General features: G+C 42.1%; 1 protein-coding gene across 11 annotated transcripts in view; it reads left to right on the top strand.

Annotated features, from left to right (window-relative positions):
• Positions 1 to 13,874, top strand: part of AP2A2 (adaptor related protein complex 2 subunit alpha 2) — a 90,446-nt gene extending 76,572 nt beyond the window's left edge. For 6 of the 11 annotated variants that reach the window (XM_019494133.2, XM_019494134.2, XM_019494137.2 and 3 more), the window contains 7 exons: positions 63 to 145; positions 1,108 to 1,197; positions 5,036 to 5,159; positions 7,605 to 7,721; positions 8,760 to 8,829; positions 9,853 to 9,987; positions 11,113 to 13,874. In XM_019494133.2, the coding sequence (XP_019349678.1) occupies positions 63 to 145; positions 1,108 to 1,197; positions 5,036 to 5,159; positions 7,605 to 7,721; positions 8,760 to 8,829; positions 9,853 to 9,987; positions 11,113 to 11,208 (715 nt within the window). In that variant the 3' untranslated portion in view covers positions 11,209 to 13,874. The remainder of the gene's footprint in view (positions 1 to 62; positions 146 to 1,107; positions 1,198 to 5,035; positions 5,160 to 7,604; positions 7,722 to 8,759; positions 8,830 to 9,852; positions 9,988 to 11,112) is intronic. The other 5 variants (XM_014604205.3, XM_059722571.1, XM_059722572.1 and 2 more) reach the window with 1 other exon arrangement.
• The last annotated feature ends 1,447 nt before the right edge of the window (positions 13,875 to 15,321 follow it).

Below are 15,321 nucleotides of genomic sequence, written 5' to 3' on the forward strand. Positions count from 1 at the left end.
AAGGAGTTTAGAACCATGGGTGTAAGAAACACAAACATGTCTGTCTGTCTGTCTATTTCTAGATTCATATGTAAAAACAATGGAGTGCTGTTTGAGAATCAACTGCTCCAGATTGGACTAAAATCAGAATTTCGACAGAACTTGGGTAAACTGTCAAATAGTTGTCGATTTTGTAGGTGTAGTAACTTTGGTTGCTCAATATTAGGAATAGTGCATGTTAGTTTTAACTACTTGGTGACAACTTTTAAACTACATAAAGGTGGATCAAATTTTATGCCTAACCTGCTTGAGAGATCCCTTGTTGACCATATGTCTTTTTCCAGAATCCTAACACTTCCTCCCCCCTCTCCCCCCCATGTAATATTTGGCAGTTGAAATGAGAAGTATTAGTACATCAGGTAATCAGGATTGCTTCATTTTCAGGGTTGACATGTGTGAAGATTATAGATGTACCTGCTGAGTGCTCAATTGTGGGTATAGCATATTTAACTTGGGCAGAAGTAAAAAAGCAACTACTTTTTCTACCCTGCCTTCTCGATTCATGTTAGCTACTTGTGAAATGAAAGAAGTAGTTAAACTACTTCTGAAACATTTTCCAATTAACTGCTACATAAACTTCTAATCTGGGTAGCTCAAGTGGTCTGCTTGAGTGTCTTGCTCTTTCTTCTCTTTATGAGATGCAACTCTTTGGAGAAAATCTTTTAATCCACCTGTAATATGCTTTACTTTGAGATTACTTAATATCTTGAAGTCCAGTTAAAGTAACATGCCTATAAATTTCTCCAAGATGCATCATTTTCAGTGAATATGCAATTTCTGTGCTTTTACTGTTTTAGGATTGTATAGGGAAGGGGGAAGAAGGAGTTGTTTAAATGACGGATCTTCTTGGGGTTTTCCTCTTTGGCTAGGTTTTAAATTCTAAGTCAGCGTTGAATTAAACAAGACCGCTCAGAAGTGAACAAAGAGGTTTAAGTTTTAATGTAATTTCTGCTAAGGATGGTAGCAAAGTCTTTAGTCTATTGTGCCAAATGAAGTCAGTAAACTCAGTTGCATGTTATATGATAAATCCTTACCTTTTTATTGTATGTGTTTAACCGTCTTTTCCAGGTCGGATGTTTATATTTTATGGTAACAAGACTTCAACACAGTTCTTGAATTTTACTCCCACAGTAATCTGTTCAGATGAGCTGCAGTCAAATATCCTTGATTTTGCTTTACTCTTGAATAATAGTCTGTGTGCCTGATCATGCTTGATTATGTTTTATAAAATGCAACAAGAGGGAAGTCTTGGATAATACAATGGCTGCATAATCTCAAACCAGATGAAATAATTTGTGTGTTTAAACTGATTCCAAAAAAGCTTTTTGAGGAAAAACTAAAAATATAACCACGGATTTTTGCTGAATTGCCAGTAAAGAGAATGCTAAAACAATATAGATATAGATTTATCTAATATCTAACAAAAGTGCTTGGCTAACAGCTTTGGCAGTATTTTGCTACAACTTTAATTGGTTTGACTTGCTTTTGTACTAAAGTTCTCATACTTGTTCCGAAACCTCAAAACCATTAAACTTTAAATCTAAATTGTCGCACTATCATTTTCAATGGAATAGAGTTAAGTGATTTTAAGCATAGCAACTAATAAGGAGAAATGCATCTCTTCTGTTCTGATAAAACACACTTCCAGAACGGCTTTACAATTTTCTGTAGAAATTGTAAAGCCATTAAATGCCAATGCATAGACTCTCTTATGTACAACTAATCTTTCTTTCAAACCCTGAAAGATGCCAGTCTTCAGGAATACTTGACTGAAAAAAGCCCCTAGAAGTAGACCTAAAAATTTCAGTAAAACTAATGTACAAGAAGTATAGACAAGCAAAGTGCTCAAGTGCTGGCTGTACCTAACAGGTTCATTTTATTCTTCCTTGTATAACAGAAAGCATCCTAAATCACTATTTCATTGTATCATGTAACTTAAAAAAGAATGTTGGAGTGCAGACACCCAGTTGTTTGACTGCCTGAATATTGATTTAAGGATTTTTAAATATAACAAAACTGACAATTACATCATTGGTAGTGCTGTTGGGTATGCCAAAATACTTAAGCTTAGTCGCATCATGATCAAAGTAATTCTTGCTTTCTGGTGGAACCAGTATGGTGATGACCAGGAATCCAGGTTTTCCATTTCCCACGGAAAAACAGAGAAAACCACCTGTTTTTTGGGGTTTTTTTTCCCCTGATGGTCAGGAAATCTGATTTTCACTTTTAGCAGAGAGATCTGCAGATTTCCCACTTTTGCAAAGAGCTCTGTAGGCTGGCAGAGTTCCTGCCTGCAGGAGCTAATTGCAGAAAGACAGCAAACCCCCAACCCTCTCCGGGGGGGGGGGGGGGGGGGAGGGGGGGGGGGTCTGAGGTTCTGTCAACCAATGGTTGGCTCAGGCTTGCTGTTCATTCCTGGAGCCTGAGGTAAGTGGAGCTTGCAGGGGGCTGGGGCCCCCTCTGGCAGGGCTGGGGGGATGGGGTGGTCATGGCTGGGGGGCACTGGCAGGGCTTGGGGGCAGCAGGCCCTGGGTGGCAGGTGTGGGTGACTGCCAGGGCTGGCAGACGCCTAGCTGGGCAGGTAGGGGGCAGGCCATAGGTGTGTGGCTGGGGGCTGAGGGAGTGGGGAAGTGTTGGGAGAAGCCCCACATGAACCTGCCCAGTTGGTGGGCACTCCTCCATGTGGGGCTTCCCCCAACACTTCCCTGTTTCCCCCAGCCAGCTTCCCACATAAGTGCAGGCCCAGCCGGCGGCACATGGACCGGGAGCACCGTGCTATTGGCACGAGCGGGCTCCAAACTTTGTGTGGCTTTCCTGAAAGACCAGTAGCTCCGGGTCCATGGACCACTGCCCTGACAAGCACTCCGTGTCTTTCCCTAACGTCTTCCCCACTCCCTCACCTCCTAGCCAGCTTCTTGCAGGAGTGCCTGGTTGGCTGGTGGCGGCACATGGACCTGGAGCGCCATGCTATCGGGCCTTCAGGGAAGCCGCGTAGGGAAGCACAGAGACCGCTCAAGCAGATGAGCGCGCAGCTTCCAGTCCATGTGCTGCAGGGAAGGCTGAAACAGGCTGGTTGGGCTTTGCCTCTGTGCAGCTTCCGACAGGACCACAGAAAACCGCACAAGAGCCCAGTCGGCCAATAGTGCGCAGCTCCCAGTCCATGTGTCGTGGGGCTGGGGCCGGCTCCAGCACACGCTCATGGGGGGCAGAGAGGACCCATGCCCCCCAGATTGGGGTGGGGGCAGGGCGGGCATGCACTGCAAGCTCATGCTCCCTGCCCTGCTGCCTCTGTCCAGGGCCTCCGCTGCGTAGTATGTGCAGCCTGGCGTGGCAGGACACAGTGGGGCCATGCAGGTCTGCTGCTTACTGCTGCAAGCTCCACACTGCCCTAGTGCACACTTCCTCTGTGCAGGGGGCAGCACAGGCAGGAGCACAATGCCCGTTGCTGCTGTCCCCCTGCCTGCAGGGGAAGTGTTGCCAGGGCATTGCGGAGCTCACAGAGGTAAGCAGCTTTCCTGCATGTCCCTGCTATGCTAGGTTGCACACACTGCTGCAGAGGCTCTGGGGGAGGAAAGTGGGGTGGGGAGCACAAGCACACAGCATGCGCCCACCCTGGCCCTACCCCTACCCACTGCACAGGTTTGGGGGGGCGCAGGTCTCTTCTCTACTCTGGGAGTATGTGCTGGTGGGGAGCCAGCCTCACCCCTGCCCTAGCCTGCAGCAGGCAGACAGCGGGCGGGAGCCAGCTCTATGCTCCTTCTGCTGCAGCAGCCACTGCTGCCTTTTGGGGGCAGGGAGCTGTGGACCTGGGTCCCTGGCCCTATAGCCCTGGCAGCTAGAGGGCAGAGGCTGTGGGTGGGGGCAAGGGGTACAAGCATGGTTGGGGGTGGGGGGGGTCTCTTAATTTTAATCATGGATTTTGGGGGGGGGGTATCAGAGAATTTGCAGGTTTTTTAATATATATGTTTTTATATATATTGGGGAAAACCAGGATCCCTGGTGATGACTGGGTTCTTTTACTACAATACAGAGCAGTTGTATTTCCTTCGATTTTTCTCCTTGGCCTTGTCTGAGAGCTACTCTAACCTTTGCCTAAAGAAGGGAAAATGAAGCGGAGGCTTTTCAGTTGCTTGTGGCCACAGAGCTTGACCATTGGCAAAAGTAGAGATTTCCTGGGCTTTAGTTCCATTCAGTAGGTCAGACTGTATTAACTACTGGTTTCTTAAATTCTAGTTGAAAGTATTGATATGAGCTAATTTATTGCAAAATAAGTAAAAGTACATATTATCTAATAGTGTTAAAGTTACCATTGTCTACAGGATAGACTTGTCTAGACTTCTTGTATCTAATGTTGCCATGCCCCTTACATGAGGAACATGCAAGTTGCATCAGTGTGAACATTTTGCTGTCCAAGAGATTAAAGGTAGAAGGATCTAGAGTGGACAGACTACCAGTTTGTTGTGAAATGTTACACTGTGGGCTGCTATTGGTGCCACCCACTAAGTAGTGGGAGAGCATGCAACTACTTGCGTAAAGTGGTATACAAGGTCAGTCAGATTTTGCATCTAGCTCTGTGACATGCATGTATGCTGCTATAACTTAGACTAGTATATAGTTACTACTGGCTTTATGCTGGAGTAGAGCTATTTATGATGTACAGCCCTAAATTGGTTTTAAAAAATCTCTTTATTGTAGATATGCCATGTGTCTGCACCCTAGGACTGATCTTTTAGTTTAAAAATGAGCTCTTTAATATATTTCTTAGCATGGTACTTGGTATACCATCAAGTTTTTAAAAGAGAATCTGATACAGTATTGTGTTTTGGAATTATTAATTTATTGGGGGAAAACTTGATCTTTTGAGTTTTTAATGGCCTCCCACCTTATTCCTGAAGAAGATATAAACATTTCTCTAAAGCCACTGGCAATGATTTAGAGACTGCAGTCAATCTTTCTTAATTTTTTTTGCGAAGTGATTTCCTTAACAGCCTTTCATGCCTGAACCTTCAGACAAAGCCAGTAGACCCCATAGTGGATGGGGGTGCTCAAGTGCAGCAAGTTGTGAACATTGAATGTATATCTGACTTTATGGATGCTCCAATCCTAAACATTCAATTCAGGTAAAACACAGTTTCCGATGACAATTTTATATTATTGAATTGCAAAATGTTAGTAGGGACCATTGGTTGACAATGCGTTAAGCACAGGACTATGCAGAGGAGAGGACCCATCTTCTATCCATTAACTTGTGAAAGACCTCAAACTCCAAAAATGACTTGGAACTGCATGGTAAGTAACTGAGCAACTTCATGTGTATTATGCAAGAAAATAAACTTCCTTTTGGAAAGGTAGAATAAGGGGGGGGGAAGAGTTCCCTTCCCCATGGCCATATGTTCCCATATGCATAGAGGAGGGATGGAGTCCAAATTCTTACCATCACTCGCCCTTATTCCAGTTCCAGTGGCAAGAAGTCTCAGCCATTGCTGAATTGGTAACAGGGCAGTGGCTGAAGACAGGGGTAGGATGGCTAACCTCTACCTTGCTGGGAACTTCAGCTGATGCCCATGTGGCATCATTAGGACAATACACTGTCTGACTAGACCTGGAAGGGTGAGCTGAGGAGTAGCCCCCTTTTCCCCCTAGCTGGAGAGCATGCTTTTGTGGTAACTCTGTACTCCAGCGAGTGCACATGTCTTAGAGCACAACAAACTTTGTAGCACTACAAATATAGCATCTACCTAAATCCTTAGTCTTATTAAAATAAATAAATTAAAATGAATTTGACTTCGTTAACTTGACAATAACAGAATTTTTATCCTGAAATGACCTGTGATGCTCATATGACTGCTTAAGTAGAGGGTAGTACAGGTTTCCCTCGCTGTATGCAGGTTCTGTATGTGTTTTGTTTTGTTTTTTCATTCTCATGCAATGACCCTTTTTATACCAAAAAATCATTTTATATGCGAGGTAAATTCACTCTTATGCAATTTGGTGCAGTGGAAGCCCATAGTCAGCTGCTTTGTGTGGTGCATTGCACGAGTGACGTGCACCAAAATAGTCTCCTGTGTGGATCTGTGCTCTTTGCTCGTCTGCTACATGTGTTTCTGTAGTTGCCATCCCCATTATGATAGTGCCCTGTGCTTGTGTGTACTGTCTGCTGTTGGTGAGTACCAAAATAGTCTTGTAAAAGTGGTAGAAATGGGTCGCAGGGGGGTGGGGGGGGGGTCAGTAAAGTCAGGGTCTTGGAATGCATCCCTATTCGTTGCGCTGTAAAGTGCATTCCCGTTATGCAAATTTGAGTTGTGCGCTGTTTTCCAGGAACACGTGTACAGCATAAAGTGAGGGAAACCTGTATAGATCAGTGGGACCAACTTTGGGCAGGTGTGCCACAAATTTTAAGCTGAGTGTCCCTCTGATCCCCTTCCCTGACCCAACCTGTTGCTCTGCTTTTTTGCCACCTGCCCGGTCTGATGCTCTGCTTTTTGCTTCTGCATTTTCTGCCACTGTTGCTGACCCCCTTCCCAATTGGCCATGTGCGACACAGCCTGCCATTGTTACTTGTGGCATTTATGCCACAGGTTGGCCATCTCTGATATAGGTGTGAAGACTGAACAGAAGGTTAAAAAAAAAAAACAAAAACAAAACAAAAACCCAAACAAGTATAAAAGCTAGACACAGGTGAGAATTTAGTTAGCCATGTGTCCTGGTGGTTGAACCTACATACTGCTCTTGATTTGTTTAAGAAATGTTGTTAAACATACCTGAATCAAGAATGCAAAAAGTCAAAACTTGCCCTTGGATACTTTTAGCCACTTTCCAAATTGGAATTCTCATCTCTTCAGTTACACCTACTTAAATTGAACCTCAAGCCTCTTTTAAAAGGACTTATGCTAGCTACTGCGTTTTATGTTGAGTTATTGGTTCTTCATGGAGAGAAAATGACTCCTCCTTGATAGCTTCTTTAAGAGAACACCTTTCCTGAAGTAGGACATACAAACATACAATCTGAGCACAGATCTGCATGAAATTACATACTAGTGTTAATTACTAGAATTGTTTTATACAATGCATATTTCCCTTTGTCATATGAAATGCAAAATGTTTAAATGCCCTGGAACTTTATAGTGTATAGTTAATTGTGGTTTGTTTGTTGTTTTTTTTAATGGCTATGAGTCTTGATATTTATTTAGGAATGAAGCCAACTGGTTACAGATCTATATTCTCCATATTAAAGTACTAAAGTTCACTTATAGGATGCTAGTTCATGGAATTGCTTATCGTCATAAGTATCTAAAATGAAGCACTGCTTTTCTCTTAGGAATTGCATTTATTTTCCTGAGTACAGAGGCTTGGTTTTGCTCATTACAAAATGTCTTTTTGAAGATCCTTAGAACTAAGCATTGAAAGTATATTCCCTCAATGTCTCTTCCCTCCCAGAACTGGATGAATTTGTTAACATTCTCTTAAGAGAATCTAGTACCTATCAATAGCATACTTCTTTAAATTGCTTTTGACATGTAAAAAGTTAATATTCAACCCATTTGCTACCTTAATTCTACACTTAGGTATGGGGGAACACTTCAGAATCTTTCTGTAAAACTGCCCATCACGCTGAATAAATTTTTTCAGCCTACAGAGATGTCTTCTCAAGACTTCTTCCAGCGTTGGAAGCAGTTGAGCAGGTAAGATTTTTTGCACATCTTTGTACTCCTCAGGGAAAGTGTGCGTGTTTGGGGGGGAAGGAGGAGGGAAGGCAGGCATATTCCTTATTTAAGGTTTATGAATGGTACCTTGTTAGTAGTATGACATCAATAAATACTAATGTGAAGTGCATAACAGTTTGCTGATGACACTAAGATGTGGGGCGAGGTGGACTCACTTGAAGGGAGAGAGAGGCTGCAACTAGATTTAGACAGACTACAAAAGTGGGCAGATGAGAATAGGATGGGGTTCAACGTAGACAAATGCAGGGTGCTGCACCTGGGGGGAGAGAATCCACAGCATACATACAGGCTGGGGAGTTCCCTTCTTGAAAGCACAGAGGTGGAAAGGGATCTTGGAGTCATTACTGGCTCCAAGATGAACATGAGCCGCCAATGCCAGACCAAAGCCAGCAAGGCCAGTCATACTTTGTCATGCATCCAAAGGTGCATCTCAAGCCAGTCCAGAGAAGTGATACTCCCCCATATGCGACTTTGGTCAGACCGCAGTTGGAGTACTGCGTCCAGTACTGGGCGCCGCACTTCAAAAGGGATGTGGCCAGCCTGGAGAGGGTTTTGAAGGACTTAAATCTGTTCAGCCTCAGCAAGAGGAGGCTGAGGGGGGACCTAGTGGCTGCCTACAAGCTCATCAAGGGGGATCAACAGCAAATAGGTAGAGCCCTTTTCTCCCCAGCACCACCTGGGGTGACAAGGAGCAATAGTAATAAGCTGATGGAGAACAGGTTTAGGTTAGAGATCAGAAGGCAGTATTTTACAGTTAGGGTGGCCAAAATCTGGAACCAACTTCTCAGGGAAGTGGTCCTTGCCCCTACCTTGGGCAAATGCAAGAGGAGGTTGGCTGATCACCTGTCTGGGGTCTTGTGAACCCAGCATTCATTCCTGCCTGTGGCAGGGGGTTAGGCTAGATGATCTGTTCAGGTCTCTCCTGACCCTAGCTACTATGAAACTATTCACTATATTTATTTATTTACTTATTTATTTGTATCTTTTTTCTCATAGTCCGAAGCAAGAAGTACAGAACATCTTCAAAGCAAAACATCCAATGGATACAGAGATCACAAAAGCAAAAGTAGGTAATACCATGGTATTTTAATAAATACCACTTGGTAGTGGGACAGTGGCATTTACGTGTTCTCGTTCTGGTGCTGACATCTTAATGCTTGTCTTTTTGATCTTCAGGATATTTGGGTCATGTTGATTGAGTTTGAAACACATAAGGCAAATTTGCCATTAATAGATGCAACTACACTTTTTCAGCACACGCTTTTTTGTAAGGTCTATACCAGTGATTTTTTCAACCAGAGGTTCCAGACACCCTGGGCTACTGTGAGATCCCTTGAAGGGTACTGAAGGAAGTGTGAAGAGATAAGCAGATAAGGGCAGGCTCAGGCTCTTTCTACCTAGCTGCAGCCCTACCCCCACTGCCTGTCCCCTCTGCAAGGAGGCAAGCTCTGTAATAAATTTTGCTTTTAAAATGGGGTGCCACTCAACTCCAGAAGTTGGAGGGGTGCCTCAAGTCTGACAAGGGGTGCGCCGAGTCTTAAAAGGTTGAGAATCACTAGTCTATACATTTTAGAGCAATCTGCAAAATGAGGTATCCATTCTAAAAATCTTAAGCACTTTAAAGAGCCTTGAAACAATTGTAAGCTAACAGGAACTTCACCTGTGGCATTGTTTTTGAAGAAACTTTCATATGCTATTTTCTACTGGAGGGTGATGGTTGATATCTCATGAAGCAGTTGTCTCCAAGCAAAAATGTCACCTTTCAAAACTATGGTAAGGAACAGATTTGTGTTCTGGATTTGGAGACTTTGTTACTGAGGTCTCTGTGTAAACTCTCTTGCTATTTCTGAAATTACTTGGAGTAGTGGGACACAGCCATCCTAAAAACTCAGATTGTGAAATTTTGGGGGTTAACATTTGTTTGAAAACCTAATTGCTTTGAATACAAATCTCCTAGTTATGTGAGTGAATTATGCTGTGGCCATGCTTTGGTGAATGGGCCTAGAACTGATGAAATTCCCACTCTGTACTTTTGCTCTGCTCCACCAGTGTCTTGCTAAATAAAGCATCTGTTCTGTTTCTCTGATAGATCATTGGCTTTGGCTCTGCCCTGCTGGAAGAGGTAGACCCCAACCCTGCTAATTTTGTTGGTGCTGGCATAATACATACAAAAACTATCCAGATTGGATGTTTGCTGCGTCTTGAACCCAACCTGCAGGCACAGGTATTTTGCTTTTTATAGTTGCAGGCTGAATAAGCCTGAACTTGAAATAAATGGACAAGACTTCTTTTGATGCATCTGTTCAGCTGCATTGTATCTTGAACAAAAGTAGCTACTGATGTCTTCATAGTTGTCAAGAAACTAATAGTGCCAATGCCACCGCAACCACCTAGGGTGCACAGCTGAGAGCCCAGAGGTTGCAAGTTCAAGGCCATAGCAGAAGCGCTCATGGCACGGTCTGTCAGATTCCACTGAATCTGTGAATTCTGCTAAATGTCTTGTCACAAGGACATGACAAATGGAGTAAATAAATGGAGTGAGAAGCAGCTGGTTGTGGCTTTAATCTACTGGAAGTCAAGTTTACTTTTAAACTTCCACTGGCTTCTTCCACTTTAGACATTCTAAGTTGCCCTGAGGCTGTGCTCTGGAAAACTCACCCTCGAGGTGCATCTCTTCTACTGTAAAAGTGCACCACATTTCTACTTATCTCTCTTTGATACCCTCTTGAAGATTATTACATTTCTCAGACACAAAAATGTTTCAAACTGTCATTTATTCCCTTTTTTCTAACTGAAAAGAAAACCTTTTACTTTTATTAACAGTCAGTCTGCAGAAGGTGTAACTACATGATCAACGCTTTTTCTACTGTGTAAGATCCAAGAGTATATACTTGCTACCTCTTCAAATTTTGTGATGCCTAGACTTCAAGAAACCCTAGATTTGAGGGTTTTGATTCTCAGTGGTGGTTTTAAAAAAGAGTAAATTATTTATGAGGAAGACAGTGCTTCAGATTTTGCTCAAAGGCAGTTCTGTTGACAAAGCATCTTGTCTTGGTTTACTAAAGAAAGATGGAAAGAATAAAAAATGTATGTGGAAGGAGAAGCTATGAATTGTAGAACAGTTAGGTTTGGGGGAAGCCTAGTGGGATGATACATTGATCATCACTGAGTTAAAAAGTTGTTGGAACTCTACTCAAACACAATGAATGACTGACCATTTATGGATCTTTATGCCTAATATTGAGAATAATTATATGCTGCCTTTATTGCTACCAAATGGAACGTTCATTTTTAACTCCATTAGTTTTATTGATCAGTCCATCTGAATTCTCATTTACCACTTTAATAGTGTTCTGTTCTCTTTCAGATGTACAGGCTTACCCTACGAACAAGTAAAGAAGCCGTATCTCAGAGGTTATGTGAACTGCTGTCAGAACAGTTTTAATAGTAAAAGATTGGTCCAATTTTTGTCTCCATTTCTTCCATTGTTGTCCTCCATCCTACTGCAAATAAATGTCTTGTATACCAATGTCTGAGTATTGCAACATGTAACCTGCCTGCCTTAAAAGGACTTGTCCCTTCATTTGAAATCAAGACTAAAATGTACAGTATAAAATGACTTTTTATAGATAAAAATCATGGCTTTTTAGCTTCTGCTACACAAGTGGAGGCATCCTGTGGTTTTTCCTGTGGTGGACTTTTTAAGGGAAGCCATCTTTAAGTGTGATAACTGTGCATTTTAATTTGAAACTCCACTGTAAGTTGCTGGGAGCATTCTGCCTTAGTGCCTTTACTAAGTGCACCTTTCTGCTTTGAGCTAAAAGAAACCAAACGTAACACTCTAAGCTTAGTTCAGATGTTAGTTTGACACCAGAATGACTCTTTTAACTACTCTGGATTTAGATGGCCAGATGGGATGAGTGTGGGGAACTGAAATCGTGAGTGAAGTGCCTTTAAGGCACTGTTGTAGTCTTTGCTAGCCAGGGAAGACAGTCCAAAGTATAAATTTAATCTTGTTGAACAAAATGCCATTGCATATTAAATGTATAGCATTGCTGTGCAGAAATGCCCATTTGACATCCTGCATTTCACAATTTTTAGGACCAAAAAATTTACAGGACTAATGCTGATTTTCCTCAGCTTGACTAATTTTAGTCATTCTCAGTTGTTTTAGTTAAACACAGGAGGCTAGAAAGTCCATTTGTTTTTGTTTTTTTCTGTTCCCTGTCAAATTTAGTGAGAGATGCTCTTCCCTGCTTTCATTGTGCAGAGTTGGTTATAATGACTTCTTGCAACAAAGAGGAAACGGGAGGGGTAGGAGGTGGGAATCATTCTGTCTAACCCATCAAAGTGGCCATGCACAGCACAATAGTCTTCATTCTTTAAGAGATTAAAAGATCTAACTTTAAAACGATATTTTTCTCACAATCTATGACCAGAATGCTAGTTGGTGAATGGCTTTTGTTGCAATGCCCTGTCTGCTAGCAGTGGTTAAAATCTTTTACCGGGCATATTACCTATATGTTGGTTTCTTTTGAGGTAGAGTAGAAAGGTCATAAGCATTTGGCTTTTACAGTGGTTGTCATGACAATATGCATTGTTACTGTCTTATAGCAGCAAAGATTTGCAGCTCCTCTGAACAAATTGTTAGATGGTCTTGTTATGTCTGTCAGACCTACACCAAGGGTTACTACAGCTTAGCCTATTGGGATCTGCATTTAAAACCGAGTATTGATTACTATCGTGAAATATGCGCAAGATGGATTGAACACAAAGAAGTGTCTCCCCTTGCTGAAGGTACAAGCAACCACATGTTACAACAGTTCATGTGCAACCAACTGTACAGTGGTGTGATTATAGTACAGTGTTGAGACTGCACGCTAAATAAGGCTTCTGCCATGCTGTCCAGTGCACTGTGGAAAAAATGGATTGTGCATGGCAAAGTGCCTCAACACTACAAATGTCTTACATGACTTCAGGCAGTGGAACTAGATAATGCAAACTTGGTTCAGTCAGGGGCCAGTGATACATTTGAATGTTTATTGAAAATGAAGGACAAGATTCAAGATTTGTCAAATGTGTCCAGTTACTTTTTAGATGCTACACACTTTTGAATGCCCAAGCTGAAACTATAAGCAGAGGCCAGGTTTGAAAGAATATTGAACCCCTTATTCTCTGAAAATTGGTCTTTTTCTTTTTAACATCATCTTCTGTGGGGCATCAGAATTGCTAGCCCTTCTTGGAAATTGCTCACTAGCATCTCCTGTAGCCACTTCTTTGACACTGGATAGATGACTGTATCCAGTCCCAGTGATGTCCCAAATATCTTTCACAAGAGGGGGTCTCCCATAAGTCCTTTTAATGGTCTCATTTTCATGTATTTGTTCTCTGTGCTGTCAGTTGCTCTTTATAAAAATATGAAATGTGTAAGCCAAGCTCTGTTTTAAAGTGAGACCTGCAGCAGGTGCAAAGGAAGAGCTGCTATTTCATCCTTAAAACTATATTGTGCATCTGTTCCTCTGGAAATGTATCCTGTGTTCTTGTTAGATACTTTGAGACACACTGTGTACTATCTCTAGTCCACTTTTGGTTTGGTTCAAACTGTGGTGAATTGTGCATTAAATATAGGGAGGAGAGCAGAAAGGTAAATCACTCTTTTTATAGTAGCTGTACTAAATGAAACACCTCTGGACAATGTCCAAATCTGTATTGGATGACATGGCTCATTGAGCCATACAAGCAGTGCTGAGAACAGAACTAACAAACACTTGTTTGCTTTGTGGAATGATTTGATTTTTACCAAAGTGTATGATGCATCCTCCCAAGCAGAGACTGTTTCTGCAGTGAAAACAGTATTATTGTTAAACATACAGTATTTTAGTCATTGATATGTGAGAACTGAACAGCAAGATGGATTTAAAATTATGCACTTTTTGACCTATGCTCCAAGGTGTGACAGTTTTATGGTGGCTGTTTTCATTTCTATAAATATAATTCCGCCAAATTAAGTGGATAATTTTTCTTAAGACTCTATAAAGATACTGGAAAAACAAATTCATCAAAATATATATCATTCAATGGAAAATAAATGGCTAGAACAGTAAACTGAAATCTTTGTGGTCTTCAGTATTTTTCCTGTTTTGGGGTTGGAGGTATGTATGTAAAAGCAAATTGAACCCGAGTAATGTACTACATATACTTTTATTTCTAATATGGTATTGCATTTTGTCTGGGAAACAGGATTTTCCACTCCTAATGTAGTTTAGTTTCCCCACCAGTTAGTAGGTAAATCTAGTTGGTTCGGATGGGGGCAGTGTCTGTCAACCTTTTGAAAGCCTTGATTCACTGGTAGGCTTAACATCAGTAAGCTTCCAACCCTTCTCCCTTGCATGTAAGTATCAGTAATTAGACATTCTACACTTTCAATCCATAAACTGTGAACTAAAATAAAGCTCACCCCTATAATTTTGAGAACTGTAACATTGTTGAAAAGGGAGCAGAACACAAATTGTTGAAGTAAATGTCTTCAGAGATTTAGATAAGAACACATAAGGCAATATAAGCGCGCGCGCGCGCGCGCTCTCTCTCTCTCTCTCTCTCTCTCTCTCTCCTTTCTCTTATTTGTTTTATTATTTATTTTTCGGACCACTCCTTGGAACAGCCATTGCCTTTGGCTGACACTTGAGGCAGACTGATACAAGATGCCACGTGCTGTCCCTGACCTGCATGTTGACCACTCCACACCAAACCCTGATTATGTGAAATCTGGAACATGGATTCCAAAATCTTTACATGTCAGATCTTCAGTATGTGGGAGTAGTATCTGGGTTTGAAATTTCTCAGTGTAGTAAAGAATGTTAGCATCTTATGAGGGGAGGGAGTTGAAGAAAACCTGAAATTACTATTGAACAGTGTCGTCCTCCAAACAAATAATTTGTTCTTCAGCTGTCATACTAGTTGCATGCATGAGGAAAAGGCCCCACTGTACCTTCTTCCCAAACCCCATGATCGTCTTGGTCACTGAATTGGAGACTTGTTATCTTCTGCCCTGCTACCGGACTACATTTGATCATACTCTTTAGCCAGAGTTGAGGCCTGTCTGTCTGTAGGAGTCAAGGTTCAGTCATAAAACTCTAGGTCTCCTTTGTGGCAAGACAATTCCCTAGCCTTGGAACAAAACCTTAATTACTATATATTTTTTTTTTTTAATTTTATTTTAAAGTTGGACACTTGTAACTACCTTGAAAACAAAACTTGACTACTAAATGGCCCTCTTTACATGTGCAGGTAAAGGCATGATTTGATTTAGTGTGAGATCCACATAGTCATGCCTTCTGCCATGCCATACATGAATAGCAGGAGATGTAAATGTGGGATCACACACTAGATCCCATTGCACCTTATTGCTGGTTCTGGGGGAGCCCAATCCTAGGCTCCCCCTGCACTAGTTAGTGTGCGGGCCGGGAGCGAGCCGGGCCCTTTTGTGCACGCGGGCCGTGGCCAGCAGCCCAGGCACGTGGGGTTGGAGAAGACCGGAGGCGAGCTAGAATTAGTCACG

The sequence above is a fragment of the Alligator mississippiensis genome, chromosome 2 (assembly GCF_030867095.1).
Source record: "Alligator mississippiensis isolate rAllMis1 chromosome 2, rAllMis1, whole genome shotgun sequence".
Classification (NCBI taxonomy): Eukaryota; Metazoa; Chordata; order Crocodylia; family Alligatoridae; genus Alligator; species Alligator mississippiensis.